The sequence below is a fragment of the Falco biarmicus genome, chromosome 3 (assembly GCF_023638135.1).
Source record: "Falco biarmicus isolate bFalBia1 chromosome 3, bFalBia1.pri, whole genome shotgun sequence".
Classification (NCBI taxonomy): Eukaryota; Metazoa; Chordata; class Aves; order Falconiformes; family Falconidae; genus Falco; species Falco biarmicus.
The window spans coordinates 83,309,089-83,329,101 of NC_079290.1; the positions used below are offsets into that span (position 1 = coordinate 83,309,089).

At 41.3% G+C, this 20,013-nt stretch overlaps 2 protein-coding genes across 6 annotated transcripts in view; one reads left to right on the top strand and one right to left on the bottom strand.

Moving 5' to 3' along the window:
- Positions 1 to 7,565, bottom strand: part of ATPSCKMT (ATP synthase c subunit lysine N-methyltransferase) — a 100,804-nt gene extending 93,239 nt beyond the window's left edge. For 3 of the 5 annotated variants that reach the window (XM_056330634.1, XM_056330635.1, XM_056330631.1), the window contains exons 1-4: positions 7,504 to 7,565; positions 6,496 to 6,779; positions 4,097 to 4,234; positions 2,870 to 2,920 (exon numbers count right to left, since the gene is read on the bottom strand). In XM_056330634.1, coding sequence (XP_056186609.1) covers positions 2,870 to 2,920; positions 4,097 to 4,234; positions 6,496 to 6,779; positions 7,504 to 7,543 — 513 coding nt within the window. In that variant the 5' untranslated portion in view covers positions 7,544 to 7,565. Of the gene's footprint in view, positions 1 to 2,869; positions 2,921 to 4,096; positions 4,235 to 6,495; positions 6,780 to 7,127; positions 7,321 to 7,395 lie in introns of those variants that run through there. The other 2 variants (XM_056330632.1, XM_056330633.1) reach the window with 2 other exon arrangements.
- Positions 7,566 to 7,614: 49 nt separating this feature from the next.
- On the top strand, positions 7,615 to 15,653 carry CCT5 (chaperonin containing TCP1 subunit 5). The gene is made up of 11 exons (XM_056330630.1): positions 7,615 to 7,783; positions 8,632 to 8,692; positions 8,787 to 8,951; positions 9,453 to 9,651; positions 10,416 to 10,608; positions 11,550 to 11,699; positions 12,020 to 12,139; positions 12,550 to 12,735; positions 13,705 to 13,842; positions 14,199 to 14,379; positions 15,368 to 15,653. The coding sequence occupies exons 1-11, from the start codon at positions 7,679 to 7,681 to the stop codon at positions 15,493 to 15,495; spliced, it is 1,626 nt and encodes a 541-aa protein (XP_056186605.1). The 5' UTR covers positions 7,615 to 7,678; the 3' UTR covers positions 15,496 to 15,653.
- Positions 15,654 to 20,013: the final 4,360 nt, after the last annotated feature.

Below are 20,013 nucleotides of genomic sequence, written 5' to 3' on the forward strand. Positions count from 1 at the left end.
TTGGAAAATTTGATGTCATCTGCTTAAGCAGATTAGTGTGCATCCATTTGGAATTCCTTTTATTCTTACATACTGTATCTATCTCGGGGAGTAATTATAACAGCAAGTTCTATAGGTTACTTCTATTACATGTAAAAAACTGTTACTATGATATCATGGCATAATGTTTAGATATTAAAAGGTTAAAAGGACAGTAATTATTTACAAATACAGCTCAATTTAAGTCATGGACACAAATACATATAAAATTCACACAAAAAAAAAGAAGACAAAAATCACAACAGAACATTATTAGAAAACAAGACTGAAGAAAATCTGTTTCCAAAGGCTGCAGATAACTTCCACTATCACATACATGCAGGGTGTGCCTCTGATGTATCATCATATAATAGATACTTTTAGGCTTATAATGGAGTATTTTAGGAAAATTATAGTCATAGATCTAATATGTCAAAGAGTTACCTCTGCATATTTTTAGGTATTCTATGCTTTGATTTCATCCATACAAAAATGCTTTTAAACATTTTTGCTACCACACCTTAAATAAACTAGAAAAATAAGCCTACTTGGATAACTCAAACTGAGCTGAGACACCACAAAAGGAAGGACTAAGTTGTTACAGAAATTCCAAACATAGACATGCCTAATTTTTAAGTAATAATTATGAAAGTTACATTTCCTGTCTGTATTAGCTCCAATTAGAAAATGTCATTAATGGTTCAGCCAAAAAGAATTATGTTCTTAAACTAAACAGTCAAACTAGTTCTTCAGGCAAATCTCAGTAACATTAGGTGTTATAATCATCCTGTATTTTATATCAAGCCAGAGTTGTGGGGGTTTTATATCTACATCAATATACAATTTAGTAAACCTTTTGTACAGTACATAATTAGTTAAAATACACAGAAGCTGTGAACACAAACACCTGGTAAGAATTCTGTCATCCCACCCTGAACAAGTAAAAGTCTCTCTACAATGACTCATAGATAAACAACCTTCCCCCAGATGCCTGCAAGAACAGAGAGGTCTTAGTCTTCCCTGAAGATCAATAAATCCATGTTCTGTAAGCTAATCTTGGATATGAAATAGAAGAACTGTGTGACAGCATCAAATCAGACTAGTATTATTAAAAAAGCTAAAGAGATCTATTGCCCTCAGTTAAGAAAAAAAAAAAAAAGAGAGAGAAAATGCACTACAGTTTCTAGAAAATCAATTTAGTAATTCAGGATGATAAGCATTCACAGATCCGAAGGGGATCATGAGCAAACAAATGCTCAGGAAACACAGTAGTTCATATGTTTGGATTTGTTACATTTATGACAGAATTTTTATTAGAAGAATTTAGCATGGTGTTTACTGAATTTACTGCAGGTATTCTGAACCTTATAGCTACTCTTTCTAAAATAACTGTTACTAATTTATCCCACTTTATACCATTACATTTAAAGTTAAGCCATATTTCTGCTAGGTTTACTCACATTCTCCCAGGGCATTTTTTATTTCTAGTTCACCGAGATATCTTTCTCCACCTGCACTTTTCCCCTCAGTGCAATTGCAGAATTTCTGACTGCAATTCAAGTATTTACACTGCCCCCTCCCGGAACTGAAGGCAGAGAGCACATATCATCCAAAACTGGCAACATCTGTAGCACAAGTAACATCATGGTTCACACTAATATGCCAACCACCAAAGTAGGGGACAAAAAAAATGCATTTTCGCTACAGATTGCAACATAAGTTACAATTTGAATCTGAATTAGTTACTTAATTCCAATGCTGTTACATAGAAAAAACAGTGAACAGGGAAGCTTTATCAGGCTTCTTGTTGCATCTTCCTGTTACTACTACAGAAATAGTTATCAGTGTATGTACTATGGTATAGCATCACAAAGCTCTTCACTCATTTCATCCTGTATCTTCCTTAGCAGAGAAAGAAGCAACAGAATAGAATTTATAGGATCTTTCTGTTTCACTCCTCCATATGCATTCAAACTATATATATATAAAGATTCTAATAATTAATCAAAATACCAAAATTATTTAAATATTTAAGATTTTTTTCTCTTGTCTATTAAAAGAGAAAAGGAAAACTAGATCAAGCCGAAAGCCAAAGTGAATGTAAAGTCTGACTACATTTATCAAATATATCACTAAAGCAATCACAATGTAACTCAATTTTTACACCAGTTTGAAGAAAACATTTTCCCCAGGGTCATGATGAAGATGGGCTACAAAGCCTTCCTAGAAGGCAAAGAATTTGTGGACTTGTACACTAGTGGTTATACTTGAAGCATTTGTCTCCCTTCCTAAACCCTCACTAACACAGGCAAAAGATTATTTCCATATACCAGCTACTGGCCTACTTGAAGCGATCCGGTTTTTGGAGAAGAACATAAGAAAAGTTCAATACCCTCCTCTAACAAGGTTCCCTGAAATCAGCTGTAGCCAATTTCCTACTCCATCCTCTCCCTGCATACCCTCCTCTAACAAGGTTCCCTGAAATCAGCTGTAGCCAATTTCCTACTCCATCCTCTCCCTGCAAACTTCCTGGTTTCTCACTGGGAAAAACTGACATTCTCAAGAACCAATCTATCACCCTCCCGCCAAGCAACTCAAGCCCAGCAGTTTTCATTTTGATTCTGAACTAATGGACAGAAAATACTTCTCAAAAAAACCGTATATTTTCAGAGCTACACTCCACCTATTGTTACAACTTTCACCAGGTTTTATCATGGACATTAATAAGCAACAATGAAATATCAAAACTACCTTTGACATTCTGCGCATTGGTTCACTTTGCAGATGAACATACAAACACTGAATGCCTTGGTATTAAAATACTGAAACAACGCAAAAATAGTAAACTTACCATATCAGGTACCCCAAAAACAACAACATTCGTATAACCGGAAAACGAAACCTAAAACAAAATTTGAGAACAGGTCTTAATGAAAGTGGCATTTATATTTGGAGAAGTTCTCACCACTCTTTTCCCCTAATCCCTCTAGCTGCACTCCTTTCAACAGGGATTTAGATCAAAAATAAGAAAGAAGATCCCATATCAACTTTTCATCATACAAATTTCCACATAAAGACAACTTTATATTGCTGAACAGCAAAAAAAACTTCTACTGACCGGCCAAGAATATGGCACCAATTCTAGTAGGACAAAAAGCATTAATTTAGAAAATACATAGTTTCACTCATGGCTAATTTTTTCTACAACTCCTGTATATGTTAAAATTACTTCAGTTTTAAGTTTGCTTCCATTTGTGTTAAATGTTAGCTAGCTATGGAAACCTGCATTCCAATGCCTGGGTTCTTCCAGTCAGTACTATGAAGTTTTCCTATGTTAATGTCTCAATAAAGTACATTCACACTTTTCCCCCAAAACTCCTGGTCTCCACTTTACCCACTACAAAATGCCGTTCTTAAAAAAAAAATAACAACCAACCAAGAAAAAAAAAAACACAATCAAAACCAAAACCACAACCCATCATCAACAACAAAAAAAAAAAAAAAAAAAAGCCCCCACAACTTTGACAGGAATAGCCAGGGAGAGGCCCACATAAATATGACCCAAAAAAGCATGCCTCATTTAAGAAGCAACTGTGACTCAAATGTTTGAAAATTGTGAAAAAATTGTCAGTCACATAAGTTTTCTTAAAGCAACACTCAAAAGTAGGTAACACATTGCACAGTGGGTAAAGAACAGATGTCTACTGAAATGTCAGATTAGATTGTGATCTTGCATGTTAGGTGAATAAGTCTCTTGTTACTGACTCCACAGAATTGGGTCCCAGTGAAGCCTGACATTACAGCATCCCACATCCCCACATCATTCATCAGGCACAGGCATGACGTAGTACACTTAAGCATGCTGTACTGAAAAAGGACAGCACCACACCGAAGCACAAAAACAGCAGAGCAGTGTATTGTGTTGTGAGTTTAGTTTCCATGGGCTCGAGTACTTTTCTCAAAGCCCAATACAGCACCTTGCAGCCAGTCAGCATTCTGGTTCTTTCAAGAAAGTATTTTCCAATTATGGAAATATCTCAAACATCCCAGATTCATTCTTACACACTTCACCACCTACCTTCCATAAATCTGAAATATAAAATCTGGTGTTCTGATGTACTCCATCTCTCCAGGCACGGTATCTGGAGTACCAGACTAGCCAGGGATTTAGTTCATAACCAACAGCTTTGAATCCCCTTTTTGCAGCTGCTATCACCTACAAGGAAGAAAATAAATCTTCACATAGAAACAGAGAAAGTGTATTCATCTAAACAGGAGCACATAGTTTTATTTAAAATATAAATCAAAGGAATGCGCTTTGGTAAATCACTCTGGTTTTAGCCCCCAACAGATTAGTAGCATAGTGAACAAAAACTCAAACTACATTTTACTATTACGACTAGTCCCATTGAAATTAATAGATATATTCAGACAAACAAAATGAACTACTTAAAATATTTATAGGGCAAAGCTGCAAGCTTTCAGTAAGCCTATGATTTACATAAAAGTTTAATTTAGTACATTCATGACAATACCTTGGAATTAAAGGGTACCAAAATTGACCATGAAGAGAACAGTGAAATGCGCAGGCAGAAGTGTTCGAAATTAGACCACTTAACTTATTTGAAAAATCAGCGATGGGTAGGCACTTGTGAGACCCCTGAATGATAGCCAAAATGCCCTACCAATAGAAAGTGTATGAAAATACTCTGTTGATTTACATTTTAAAAAAACACGTAGGTAAAATATTTAAATGTATGTTAGAAAAAGATGGAGAAAACCCACCCACATACAAATCTTACAGTATAGCTTTCATCCAATGCTAAGTTTCATGTGTTATTTTAAGAGGCAAAAGTTAGTTCACATAACAAATAGATTTTCAAAGACATTTCTCTAAATTAGACCCTAAGATTTAGAATTATTAACCTGTATTGCAAGTATCTTCAAACAAGATCAAAACCTACTGATATTTTAGAAAATGAATTAAAAAAAAATAAGGAAAATAGAAGGCACCAGTTTCTACAATTAAGGTTTAAGACATAATTTAAAAGGTTACTGCCAAGTTTTAACCAGGAAATGCCTGATGAAGTATGAATTAGAGAACAGGCAAGGTGAAATCAGGAAGTAGTACACATTTCTTAACAGAACTTCTCAAACAGCATTGCCTGGACAGTGTATTTCACACTACTAAAATAACACATCTTCCATCATGCACACAGCATTTGCAGATATACTAAAAGAATCTGACATTTTTACCATGTTTGGAAATAAAAATATGGTCATATTTATCCATCAATTACACCTGAGTAAGTGCTAAATATTTAAAAGCATCTGAATAGAAGTCCAACTTTTTTCAGGGCAAATACATTAAAGCAACACCAAGCAGTAAATTCTAGACACCGGTCTCTCCAAGTAGTCTTCAGTCTCCATTTAGACACATATATATACACATTTATAAAATTAGAAGTAAATATGCAGTAACTGATCAAATTAGATGTCTCCGATGAGGGTCAACAGCCAGAAGACTGAGCAGAGAGGACACCAGAAACTGCAGCTGTCTTGAATCTACATGCTTTTTTGTCTCCTACTTGGCCACAATTCCTTCCAAGCCACCCTCACAGATCTGGATTTCCAAATAATTTTTTTTTTAGTGTAGACAAATTGTTGACTCATTCACATGAAATATGGACACAAGTAGCATTCAAGAACTTACTTGTTTCTGCCAAAAATCTACTTAGTGTTCCATCCTGCTGCTAAAACTGACCTGAAGCAGATGGTTATGAAATAGTACACAAAACATCACAACTACAAAAAACCCACACCATTCTCCCCTAATCCCTTACCACATTTCACAAACTGGGGTTCAGACAACGTCCTGGAAGCACAATACTGTTTTGACTTCAGCGATTCTCACCATTTCTCTTGGTAATTATTCTAGTTTCATCACATTGATTTTGAAGTGGGGCAGCCAGCACCACATAAAGGTGTGAATTACAGTTCTAACAATACCAGGATTTTTATTTCTATAATCCATCACTCATACTCTTTTGTTCTTCTGTCACCTTTATGCAATAAGCATAGAGCTGCAGCTCCAAAAGCACGGTGCTCTTTAATCTCACAGCCTCATGTGCTGCAGCCATAAAACTATGTGGAATCACATCTCTTTGGCAATCACAATACCAATATTTCGGCTGCATCTTTACATGTGAATGTGGTGCAATTCCCTCCAGCCAAGAGAATGAGGTTATCATTTTGTACACCTTGTCAAGCTGCAGGTAAGGCTGCAATCGAAACCGATTACTCACCTAAACTGAAAGTAACCCTACCTCAGCTTTGAGCCTTTTCATAAGGCTCAAACAAAAACACTAAATGCCAAAGACAAGATGTCCATAAATATGTGAAAACAAGAGCCACAGCTAGAGCATTTGGCACTTTTTTGAGAAGTGGTATGAGAGGAAGGCAATGTCCTTCACTTACAATACGGCCATCCCCGCTACCAATGTCAACTAGGGAGCCACTTCTGTTTTCTAACATTTTCAGCACGTTCTGGATCTGAGTAGAAGTTGCAGGAACGAAGGGCAGGCACACTTTCCTCAGAGCCGGGGTCACAAAGGGTGTAACCGCAGCATAGAGGGCCACCAATGTCCCACCAACACCAGCAGTGACCAACAGCCCCCAGCTCCTTCTCCTGGAGCTGCCCTCACAGTCCTCTCGCCGGCCGGCTGCGTGGCTCTCCTTCTCTAGCACCTCGGGCATCACACCTACAGCAGACATCAAGGAATATTAGTTTTCTAACAGCTTTATTACGTGTGTGTGTGTAAAACAAAGTAGTATATTATATCACAGATGTAGGATATCAGGAAAAAACCCAAACCAAACTTATATTCCTTTAGATGATTCCTACAGCCTAGGGAGACGTTACTGCTTTTGAGAAGCCGAAGCGCTAGCTTCGTTTTTCAGGGCGGGAAATCACTTTCCATTAGGCCCGTGGCTCTCCCCGCCGGGCCGGGCCGGGCGGCGGCGCGCCCCACACCGCCCGAGGGCGGTACGGGCAGAGCCCTCCCCACCACGGGCAGGCCGCACCCGGGGACGCCGCCCCGAGCACTTACGGCTCTTCCCTGCAGGGAGAACTTCTTTTCGCCACAGCACTGCGCCCCTGCCTGCAACGCCGCCTGTCAGCCTGCCGGCCCACAGCCACCACCCGCCGCGGGCTCCCTCAGAACCAACTAAGTGGTGCCTTCGGTATTTACAGGAGTGGGCAATACCACTCCGCTGTGGGGCGGGGGGGGGAGCGAAACCTTCCTAAAGGTACTTCGTGGAGGAGCAGCGCGCACACTCCCGCCCGTGTCTGTCCCTACTCCTTCGCGTTCAGGTTACCTGGCGCAGCCCGCTGCCGCCGCGCTTGGCGCCTCTACTCTACTCATCTAATACGGTCCCTGTCCCCGCAGCCCGGCGACGGAACCGCGACCGCCGCGCAACTCCTACCGTGCCGGATGCTTCCAGAAAGGTCCTCCGGAGGCGCCATATAAATGCCACCCGTGAAATAAGTCGCGCTGCTGCCGACTGCGCAGGCGCGGGGGGCCGTGCGGGGGAGCGTGTGGCGTCACGGCGCGGTGGCATCCGGCTGGTGCCTGCCCGGTGTGCGGGAGCAGCGGCAGCCATGTCGGCCATGGGGACGCTGGCCTTTGACGAGTATGGACGCCCTTTCCTCATCCTCAAGGACCAGGAGCGCAAGACGCGCCTCATGGGACTTGAGGCGCTCAAGGTGAGCTGACGGCCGCCAGGGCCGCCCATCTACCGGCGGGCCCTCGCTGGGCGGGCCGGGCCGCGCCGCGCCGTGCCGCGCCATGCCGCCGTTAGGGGCAGGGAGCGGGCGGCGCTGGGCCGCGGCGGGAGGATGGAGCCCGCCGGGCTGAGCTGCTTCTGCGCCGGTGTCGTGCCGCGCGTCAGGCGCAGGGCGCCCGCAGCCCGGTGTAGGCCTGCGGGTGTGTGGGGGGGATGGAGGGAGGCAGGGCACGGCCCCCGGCGCTGGGAACGCGCCGCCCGCGGCGGAGGGCCTGCGGGGCTCTGCGGCGGGAGCCCGCTCCTGGTGCCGCGGCTTCGCCGTCGTTGCCCCCGTAGGAGCGGCGCGTCCCTCCCGGTGGCCTTCGGTAGCCTCGGGCAGGGAGGCTCCCTGCAGCCCCCTCCCTTAGGCACCTCCCCTCCCCCGTCGGAAGCTCCGTCGTTGTTCCCAAGAAAGGCCGCGGCTGAGCGAGTAGGCCGCCATTTGTGAATGTATATGTTTGAAGTACCGGTGGAAGAGTGGAGCAAAATTATACGGGCTTCTTTTAGCGTTGCTTGCTTGTGTTGCTTCGCTGCTTTAAACCTCGGGGCTGTCATTTTAGCTGCTCCGCTTTCATGTGCTTTAGCGGCGCAACTGATAGCTGTGCAAGGAAAGGCATGGAAAACGTTTCTGGCATAAAACCAATACGCGTATATTGGTATTTTTTTTTTTGTAGCCATAATTGTCTGTTAGTTAAATACCAGTATTTTTGTTAGCGTTTTCTCTTAGCTTGCTATTGTGATTTTGGAATGCATAGTAATGATTTAACTTATTTCTCTTTTGTTTTATAGTCTCACATAATGGCAGCAAAAGCTGTAGCAAGTACTCTGAGAACATCCCTTGGGCCCAATGGTAATAATGAAATAATTTTTATTGTTCTTTATCAGTAATTGGTTTTGGAGATTTTCTGTATTTTCCTTCATGCTTTTAATATGTGTTTTTTTAGGCCTGGATAAAATGATGGTGGACAAAGATGGCGAGGTGACTGTGACAAACGATGGTGCTACTATCCTGAATATGATGGATGTGGATCACCAGATAGCCAAACTTATGGTGGAGCTGTCTAAATCTCAAGATGATGAGATTGGGGATGGAACCACTGGAGTTGTTGGTAAGAAGAGATTTTAAATTTAACTTGGATTTTCCATCTTTCAAATCAAGCTTCTTCAGCTATTATAAGAAACATGTGAAGTAACAGTAGCTTTTTTGTAACACGGTTTTAGAGTATTTACTGCTTCAGTATTCTTGTTGTTGTATTAGAAGTCTTTCAGTCAGAAAGGTGGTTTTGTGTCTTTTCTATGCATGGTTACATTGTAAGTTTATGTTGAGAGGCCTCTTGGTGCTTTGAAAAATTTTCTGGATCATTTTCTTCCATAATATTCTACCTGTCCTGCCTTGGTTGGTGCCCATGCTTCTTTTTGTTCTAACATAATGCGGTTTTCTCTCTAAGCATAGCAAGTAGGGGGCTCTTTAGGGTTATTTTGTCATTTAAGAAACCTTGAACAGTTAAAAGTATTACAGAAGGCAAATATTTTAATCTTTTGATAATGTATTAAAAATGATGCTTCAGCTTATGGAAGAGTAAACATTACCTTAATATTTTGTTTTATAGTTCTGGCTGGAGCGTTACTGGAACAAGCTGAGCAATTACTAGATCGTGGTATTCACCCTATCAGGATAGCAGATGGTTATGAGCAGGCAGCCCGCATTGCTATTGAGCATCTAGACAAAATCAGTGACAGCTTTCCAGTTGATCCACAGAACATTGAACCTCTGATCCAGACAGCAAAGACAACGCTAGGCTCTAAAGTGTAAGTCACAAAAACTTCAGAAAAATATTTATGTTTCCATTAAAAACTTCTAGTTGAAAGGAGAAATCCTGGTGTTTTGATGGATTGTTAAATTTTTTGTGATTTTGGAGTGGCTGCTGAAGGCTCTTCTTTGTTTGATTTTGGCTAACTTCTCAACAGACTCATGTCTCAGGATAAGAAATTGTGAATCCTTTTTCTCTAAAGGGTCAATTCCATGAGGTTAAACAGATGCAATATCAATTTTGTTCTAACCTGTTAATTCCAGATTTCTGCAGCACAGCAAATTCCAAGAGTAATGCAAACCTCTTAAAAATAACTCTGTGTTATATTTCAAAGGTTTGTTTTGTTTGGGGTTTTTTTCCTAAACAAAATTTTGTTCAATAGTTCCATTAAGTGCTTTTTTTTTTAATTGGTTGTATGTATAGTATATAAATTCAGATATAATAAGGGTTTCCTTTGCAGCCCTATCTTAACAGTTGTTTCTGTGACTTCAATGTTTCTCCATAGTTAATTCTCCTTACTTGTTTCAAATCTGTATCCTAAGATGACTTAGACAAACCGTATTGCATGTTGTTTTCTGCCATGTTTACCCTCTTTTGTGTCTGAACAAACGAGCAGGACCCCCTTTTTCAATGTAGCATGCAGAAATGGTTAGATACAGTATTACTTTTTTCTATTCAAGTTGATAGAATCACTTCTTTTCTTCCGCATTTATGGAAATGTAATGCATCATCATTATTGTTTGGTTTTGTTTTTAAACCTAGAGTTAACCGTTGTCACAGACAAATGGCAGAAATTGCTGTAAATGCTGTACTGACAGTAGCAGATATGGAACGTAAAGATGTTGATTTTGAGCTGATCAAAGTACAAGGCAAAGTGGGAGGTAGACTGGAAGATACACAGTTGGTTAAAGGAGTTATTGTGGATAAAGATTTCAGTCATCCACAGATGCCTAAAGTAAGTGATGTCCCTGTGTACGTCTCATCTGTAATGGCTTAAATAACATTATCTAACCTACTTCAAATGCTGTCCTAGCATTTCTTGAAGTATTTGAATACTGTTGTTGTTTGGCCTGGTTTTTCACCCATATATCAACAGAGAAAGGGGAGAGGAGCATTAAATTCTTCATGTTGGAAGGGACCAAGTTAGAATTTAAAACAGTCTTGGGGAAATAGAGAAAAAATGATGGGGAGGGGGATTACTGTACAACTAACTGAGGACAGGTGCAGAGTTCTGTGTTGAAGCAGAAATAATCATCCATATTGTGTTACAATGCTTAAGATGCTTGAACCAACTCAGTATCAGGAAACGCTTTGTAAGCTTTATGATTTGTCATCTTGTCCTGATTGGAACACCCCGGAAGCTGCCCCTTTATTATGTTTGGTGTAGATGAGATGTCCAAGTCTTGTGTAGCATATGTCAAGGAAGATGGAGGAAATCTAAATTTTCTACTGTATGAAAATATTTTCCTAGTAGGTGACACTGTTTATCCTATAAAAAGGAACACTGGTGGAAAATACTGGTTGTGTAGTACATAAATTCTGTGAAGATGAGCGTGTAGTAGTCTCAATGGTCATGGTGGATAGGGCAAATGATGGCTTAATTGAAGTTGTTTCTCTGTTTAGTTAAACGTTGAACTATAAAAAGACGTCGCTGGTAGTGATTGTTAAGGGCTTAAACAGTGGCTTGAAGCTGTGGAATTTGTTTTAAGTGGGTTATATAGACTTTTGATGGAATTATTTGGGTAGAGTTAGTTTCACTTAGAATTAAGTCAGATGATCTTCAAGTTTCCTCCTATGCCTGTGTTTTTAGATACATGTCTATGTTTTGCAGATACAAGAATGAGGTGTTACTAAGATTAAAACTGAACTTTGGGGTTTTTTTACTTAATTATGCAGGAGCTTAAAGATGCTAAAATTGCAATCCTTACTTGTCCATTTGAACCACCTAAGCCTAAAACCAAGCATAAACTTGATGTCACATCTGTGGAAGATTACAAGGCACTGCAGAAATACGAAAAGGAGAAGTTTGAAGAGATGGTGAAACAGGTAATCTTTAAGATTATTTCTATGTCTTTCGTAGCCATTGCACGGAATACTGTAGTGCATTGACTTATTTCTGAAAATGAGCAAATAATCCTCATTGGAGGCAACATACAAGCAATTGTAAGGCTATGAATAAAAGTTAAGTTCATGTAAGAAAGAGATGCCACCCTGGTTTGAAATTTACTTTGATCTCTATGTATGCCAGGTGGTTCTTTTTCAGACTTGTGTTTTGAGAAAATTAGAATTAAAACCATGAAGAGATATTTTTTTTTTATTCCTTTGTTAGTTCTGATCAGAAGATTGATATTGTGTGTTGCTTTCAGATAAAAGACACTGGTGCAAACCTTGCTATTTGCCAGTGGGGTTTTGATGATGAGGCAAATCACTTGCTGCTCCAGAATGAGCTGCCTGCTGTTCGTTGGGTTGGTGGACCTGAAATAGAAGTAAGTAAAATCTTCTAAAATTGGACTTTGTACCAGTTCTGAAACATTTGTTGAGTAATACACTGTACCATTTAAAAGTTCAGGCTTTCTGCTTAGAGCTGCATAATCATGTATGGGTATATATTGGAGAATAAACAATTTTTTGGGGTTCTGTGGGAAGAACCTACAGTGAATGGGATTATGGTGTATAATTGGAGTGTATGCATATTACTTGTTGAAAGTTTTATGTGGCTAGAAATGTTTCTGCTTTAGTCTCCCTGTTAGCAGGAACAAGGCATTGCCTGAAATACTTGAAGTGATGGGAAGACAATCTTTTGGAGTAGGCATTTGACAGATCTTCTGCTAGTTTGACATTATGGAAAACATGTGGGAAAGTCTTCTCAAAATAATTGATGGTTGTTTAACTTCAGTTAATCGCCATTGCAACTGGAGGACGCATCGTTCCTCGCTTCTGTGAACTCACAGCAGAGAAACTGGGTTTTGCGGGTATTGTTCGAGAGATCTCCTTTGGAACAACAAAGGACAGAATGCTTGTCATTGAGCAGTGTCAGAACTCCAGAGCTGTGACCATTTTCATTAGAGGAGGAAATAAAATGGTGAGATACTTAGTTTGTTACAAATATTTGAGACATAAATTGTAGAATATGTGGTTTCTTTTCTTTGTCTTAATTTCTTTTTTGTCTTAATTTTTCCTTGCAGTGTGGAGAAATGGAAGGGGGGAGGGTTGTAGGCATTTGTGACTGTGTGGAAGTCACTTGTTAGATTCACATCCTATGTTTTTGAATGAAAACTCTTGTTTTCTCACTATTGGACCGTGTAGTTCATAAATACAGAAATAATTTACCTGTGGATGCTCTAATCTGTTTTTTCTCATGGGAGGCTCACTTCTATGAGTAAAGACAACATTTTTTGAAACATTTGGTTTTATTCTAGACCTAGGCATGTTACTTCTGATTTAATCCAGTTTAAAAAAAAAATTAAAAAAACCCAAACCACTCCCTTCCCCAGAATGAGACCATTTAAATGCTTTTGTACTTAACCTGGTTCTTGGTTGTACTGTTAGTGTTGAGTTATATTTAGTATAGGTCAAGTCCTGCTTTGATTGAAAAATCTTAGGAAGAAAGAAACATAACCCCTAGTCTGAAGAGTTCTTTAAGAAAAACTACTACTTTAAAGGTTAGCATAACTTGTTAAATCCTCTTGCATCTGTTGAAGTTGGGAGTCATCACAAACTGCAGTCTGAAAATAATGTTGGGTTTAAAATTTAAGTGTTTTGTGTATTGGAAATGCACAAGATGGAAAACCTTCTGTAGGGTTTTGTCATTTCAAATTACAGATTTAAATAAACAGTGTTGAAAAGATGTGGGGGTTTTATTCTTTCTGTGCCACTGGATGTGTAACCGTTGTATGTTTTGAAAAGTATAACATAGCAGCAGTAGAGCTGCATTAGAGCCATGAAAAGATCCTATAATTTATTCGCAGTTTCCATTTCTGTATTGGGAAATAACAGCTTGACAGCCTTCAGCTGTGTATATTGTAAAATACATGGTATTTTATACTTCCAGATTATTGAAGAAGCAAAGCGATCTCTTCATGATGCGTTGTGTGTAATCCGGAATCTTGTTCGCGATAATCGTATTGTGTATGGTGGTGGAGCAGCTGAAATTTCTTGTGCCTTGGCAGTGAGTGAAGCAGCAGATAAGGTAAGAAATGTTACAACTTCCCTTCGTTTATGAAGGAAAAATAAGGACTAAGTCTGCCTTGAGGGATTCCAAAAAACCTTCAGAGAGCTTCCAGACAGTGCATATTATGGACCTTCCATAATATTAGAAGTTTTCCTTCCCCTCTCTGTAAAAAATCATTACCAGTACCTTTTTCCTTTTATGTTAAGAGCAGTTTAAAATTGTTTTAATTTGCCAGTAGTTATCCAAGGTACTCATTTCAGTTGTTACATTGCCAAGAAAATTGCATATCATGTGTATATTTTATAGCTAGTGTGAATGTCTGCTTTTAACATTGGAATTAATAGCTGTATGAATTCAAATTTCTTTTCCCTTAGTGCCCGTCTTTGGAACAGTATGCTATGAGGGCTTTTGCAGATGCCTTGGAAGTAATTCCCATGGCACTTTCAGAGAACAGTGGTATGAATCCAATACAGACTATGACGGAAGTGCGGGCTAGGCAAGTGAAAGAAAATAATCCGGCCCTTGGCATTGATTGTTTGCAGAAAGGAACAAACGGTAAGAACTGGAGTGTGGAGGAGGAGCATAACAGGGTGTTCTTTTCAGAATATCAAAACGCTTACTATTTTGCCTCGGGGGAGTGTGGGCCCTCTGGGTTTTTTGTTTTAAACTGTGTATTGATTCAGTTATGAACTCTTGCCCCTTGTCATAAATGGGAATGCAGGTGGAGAGATACATGCATGTCTACAAGGTAGAAAATGTATAATTGCTTGAAAACCTGTATTTGGTGGCAAGATTAGTTGAAAATGTTGGCTGACCTTGTGGTACAGGAATAAAAGCTACTTACTATGAGGCAAACGCAGCCCGTGTTTTAAACACTGCCATTTTAGTGATCCAGTTTACACTTCAGCCCTATAGAACAGTTGTTAATTGAGAAACACTTTGTGAAGAAGTAAATGAAAGGTTGGAAATGTCTTCAGGTAGTATTACTCACACCAGTATGTATGGATATAGACCTGTAACAGGTAATGCGAAGACTAAGAAACCAGTGTACGAAAACTTATTTTCATCTGGACATATGCTTGTCACACTCTGTTGCTTTTTTTCAGAAGAGAAGGTGGTAAATTGTAGAACATGATGTAAGACATTGTGTTTATGTAAATTTATAACACTTCTTGGAACAGGTGTTTCTGCTTTACAGCATTTGAACTTCCACTTCTTTAGTGGTTGCTCAGGCCTTAGGAGGCTTCTAATATTTGTATATGGAAACCGTACTCCATATAATAGGCAGAATAATAATGCGGAAGGCAAAAAGCTACAGTTGGGGAAGGCTTAGTTGGGAAAAGAGTTTGGATCTTAAATGTTCCAAGGTCTTTGGTAGGAACCCAGGCATAAAACTCTAGTTTGTACGAATTGCCAACTATGGTGGTCAAGAGTAACAATTTTTAAATGCTTTTTAAAAAATTACACGGAAATTACTATCTCAGGTTCAAGGCTATATCTAGATTTGAGGAGGGTATCTAATTCTTCTGCTTCTTTTTGGCAGATATGAAGCAGCAGCATGTTATAGAAACCTTGATTGGTAAGAAACAGCAGATTTCTCTGGCGACTCAGGTTGTTAGAATGATTCTGAAGATTGATGATATCCGTAGGCCTGGAGAATCTGAAGAGTGAAAGCGGAAAAGCAAGAAACAATAAGGGGGCCACAGCAGTAGCGAAGACGGTAGTATTCTGATGCTTCATCTTCAGCTATTTATTTTGGACACTTTGTTTCAGATACTGTAACGGCTAATTGTTGGAAATAAAAAACAGTTTAGCACTGGTGGTTTCAAGACTTGTTTCAGGAATATCATTGCATCTTTTCTTAGAGAGGTGTCAGTATTCATAGAAAACACTTGAACATACAGGAAAAAAACATTGAAAACACAGTAATAAAATTCCATGGGTCCTTTTCCATTGCTCCTGCAGCTATCTGCAACTAACAGATTCTTATTTTGAGAGGTCTGTCACTCTTCATTGAAGCAAGCAGAAAATTATTGTAGCCTCCAGTAGTTCTCATACGTTAAATATCAAACCTGTATTTCAGGCTTCTGGTTGCTTACGGTTTTTCCGTTGTGGTACCTTTTAAGTGTATTCCTGATTTGTGTGCAAGGATGAGTTTTTTCAGGGGCACACACATTCAGCCAAGTGCGGTTGTTTTGTCTGTACTGCCATAACTGAGTGCACTGACTTGCTAAGTCCCAAGTATGAGCTTAGAATGGTAGAGTAAAATTTCCTAGATGGGTGCCTTGCTTGTGAAACTACTAACAAAGGACAAGTGCTAGACCAGAACTGATGTGTAACTGGCAGATTTCAGAAGAGAGGGAGGTGTTGAAAATACCAATTCCGCATTACTTGCTTTACATTTCATGTGTGTAGTTTTAAAGTTTCAGAGCATAGTAGCACAGAGGAAACTTTATTTACTGACCACTATGAGCTAGCAGGTCTTGTTCTAATCATTATTTGCTGTGATTATACATCACCACACACAGCATGCTCACTCACTCCCTTCCACAGGGGATGGAGGAAGAGAATGAGAAAGGTAAAAGAGAACTCATGAGTTGAGAGAAAGACAGTTCAGCAAGTAAAGCAAAAGCCGTGCGTACAAGCCAAGCAAATTAGGGAATTCCTTCACCACCTCCCATGGGCAGGCAGATGTTCAGCCATCCCCAGGACAGCAGGGCTGCATCATGCACAACAGTTACTTGGCAAGACAAAAAATGCCACCGCTGCAACTTTGCCTTCTTTCCCCCAGCCTTTGATTGCTGAGCTTGGTGTTAGATGGTGTGGGCTATCGCTCTGGTTAGTTCGCGTCATCTGCCTGGTTATGCGCCCCCACCAGCCTCCTGCACACCCCCAGGCCACTTGAAAGGTGGGTACAGTGAGAAGTAGAGGCAGCCTTGATGCTGTGCAAGCACTGTTCAGCAATAGCTAAACCAGATTTTCAGCATTATTTTAGTCACAAATGTATCGGCTACTATGACGAAAGTTAACTCCATCCCAGCCAGAGCCAGTACACCTGTCTGTGTTGGTGAATCAAAGCTTCACCTATCAACTATTCTTCGGTTACATTTTCTCTTGGCGTGACTTAGAAATTGTGACTGCTTTAAAACGTGAGATGCCGAGAAGAAATGGGCAGTACTGCAGACTGCTGCGACTGCTCTGCCGTTGGATGTCCTGACCAGGAGGTGCGGAGGAGGCAGAGGAGGGAGGGCTCTGTGCAGGCATCGATGTGATTGCCAGGGGGAAAAGCTAGCACTCGTGCTCTGCAGGCTGTGTATGGGGTTGGTTCACAGAAACCTGGAGCTTACAGCCTGTAATAGATCTTCAGCATGATGTGCTGGTAGTTTCTAAAGATATGTGAGCTGAGACCTGGTCAGAATTAGGTGGTGGAGTGTTGGGTTTGGGTTTGTTTTTTTTTTGCTTCCAAGGGCAGGTTTTGACTGTAAACTGCTGCCTAATTCAGAAACCTCTAGGAACACGGGACAGTTTATTTTAAAAAATTGTGAAATCTTGCATTTGCTTATTAACTTATGGAAATAAGGGGTTTGTGCTCTATACAAATATTGTTTAGTGTTTAACCTTATCTTAGCATGGAAAGGCTGAAGCTTGGTGGTGGTTCTTTGATAAAATTGTAAGAAAAGGAAGTCTTTTTACAGGCTTGTACTTCTGCTCTTTGAATATAATAAATATATAGTGTTAGCGTTGTCCATAATTGTTGCATAGAGGCAACTGGAGGGAAGACAACTTTCGTCACAGCATACAGCATGCAACTAAAATTATGAAACCAAATTAATGAAACCAGTGCAGCTTGAACTGGGATACTTTTGCAGCAGGAGCAGCTGAATCTTTGTGTTGACAAAAGGGTGGGAATGCCAGTACTGTGATTTTGTGCTGTGGTCTGCCCGCCCCGGTCAAATAAAACAGCAAGCGTATCTGAATAATGATAAGGTTATGGGAGACAAGCACTGATATCCAAATTAATCGTGGTGTGTTTGTAACCATCAGGGAGTGGAAGCCCTGTCTGGCCGTGTGCTTGGGTCTGAGGCCACAGGCCCCGCGGTCTCCTCACACACGACTCCGTCACGCTGGGGAAGGTGCGAGGTTCGCCACTGGAGGGCACCCCAGGCGCATCCCTGCCGCAGCAGACCGCTTCCGGCTTTCCAAAGCGAGCTGGAGCAGCCCGGCAGCTGTTTCCCAGCACCACTGGCACGGCACACCTATGTCACCAGCAAGATTTCACGTTTCCCTCAAGGGCTCAGTCACTTGAGCTAGTTTCATAACTGGCCCCATGTGCCCTTTTAAATCCAAGCTTCCACACTTTCCTAGGACCTGCCCTGCCTCTTTGACCCACTAGTTCTGGTTCCCCTGTTACCAGCCAGCTTTCCCAGTCTCGTTTCTTACTCTCTTCTGCTGTGTTCCCAGGCCTGGGATCCTTTCCTTCTCCAATTTCCCGCATCTCCATGCTGATACACCTGTCTTTGCAGGCACACGAGACAAGGCTTCCAGAAGCACACCACGCACATTCCTCTCCATCCTTCCAGGTCACACACACCCCACAGGAGCTACAGGATGCTGTGTGCCCAAGGCTGAGCTTCTGACTTTAGGTGCACCACAATGATTCAGAGAATTCAGGTCTGAGTAGATTTTTTTTTTTAGGAATAGGGTTAAGCATAGCTGTGAAACAGCATTCTTCTTTCTCTGCAAACTGACACTTTTCAGTACAAATGCATTTTTCCTTTGCCTAATAAAACTGCTCTTTGATCATTTCTGACTGTGTTCTGCATGGGGCAAGATGCCTCATAATGTGGGAAGTTCCTGTCCAGTGGTCCAATCTGAGAAGCTTACGCGCAGCCACAGATAGGGTCTTAAGTGGAGCAAGTAGAGCAGTCTGGCTAACATGCGGCTCTGCCAGCTCCCTCTGTAATATCAAGACACCTGGATATGAGGATACCTAGACCCAGACCTGGCTCCAGAACCTGCCCGGGCTGCGTGTCTCTATACTAAGGCTGTACAGAAAAGAGGGAACTGTTCTCTTCTGTGGCAGAATGGCATGTCTGTCCCTTGCACTGTTAAAAATTACTGTTACATTGGCTGTAAGGCTGGTTATTACACCCCCTGGACTCTTACCATCACCCAGGGAGGGATGCTTCAGTTATGAGGTTTGGGTCTGGGAGAGTAGCCTTGTTTGTCCTCCCTGCAGAGAAGTACCTCTCCATTTCACATCTTGGAGGATTTCCAAGAAACTCTCTGCCAGGGAACATTTCTGGCGTGTTTTAAAGACCCAATTAAGTGGACTGACAGTGTTTGCTTTGTAAACAACTCATCTCTGTGATACAAGACTGTTCGCTAAACTCAAATGACCAGGAGGTAAAGCTTTAGTACATTCTCTGTAAGTGTGGACCCTTCAATATCTCCTGGTGTACATGTGTTAGAATCCACGTGCTTGTGAGATTCCTCCCTGAGCTGTTTGGGACCAGTGACTGTTACGGTGAGGCTCCTGCCCTGCAGCACTGAATGGCAGCAGCACCGGCACTGAGAGAAAGGCCTCTGCCACCTCCCTGGTGTCTGGGCACTCGCTGAACGTGTGCTCCCCTTGCTCCCCCAAAAGAGCTTTAGCTACTTGTGCTCCAGTCCAGCTCTGGTATGGCACACCTGTGTCACCTTGAATCAGACTGCTGGGGAAAATGCCAGGGGTAAGAAAGAGCTGGGAGAAGCCCCCCCAGTTTTGCTCCAGCACTGCAGTCAGGATCAGGCCCATGCCCTTGCTCCTGGCCTGAGCTATGTTTCAGCTGTGCCTGTGCCTTGCTGATACTGATGCTCTTTTGACTTCCTGGCTTGTCCTTAGCCTTGCCTTGTCGAGTGAGACTTGATGCAAGATCACTCGACTGGTGATCATGGCTCTTCACTGACCCTGGTCACTGTGGCTGGACCTGCTCTGCTTTTCTTCCTTGGGCACAGTGATGTCAAGGAGCTCTGGAGCAGAACGGTGGACAGAAATTGTCTGGCAGGAGCACCTCAGAAGGCCATTGAAGAAGTTGTTACTCTTCAGGATGGGTAGTGGGAAGACAGCTCTTCTGCAGTGTATGAGCAAGAAAGGCTGTACAGGCAAAGGTGGAGCGAGCGAAAGAAAGCTGGGGAATCTCAAGGAAA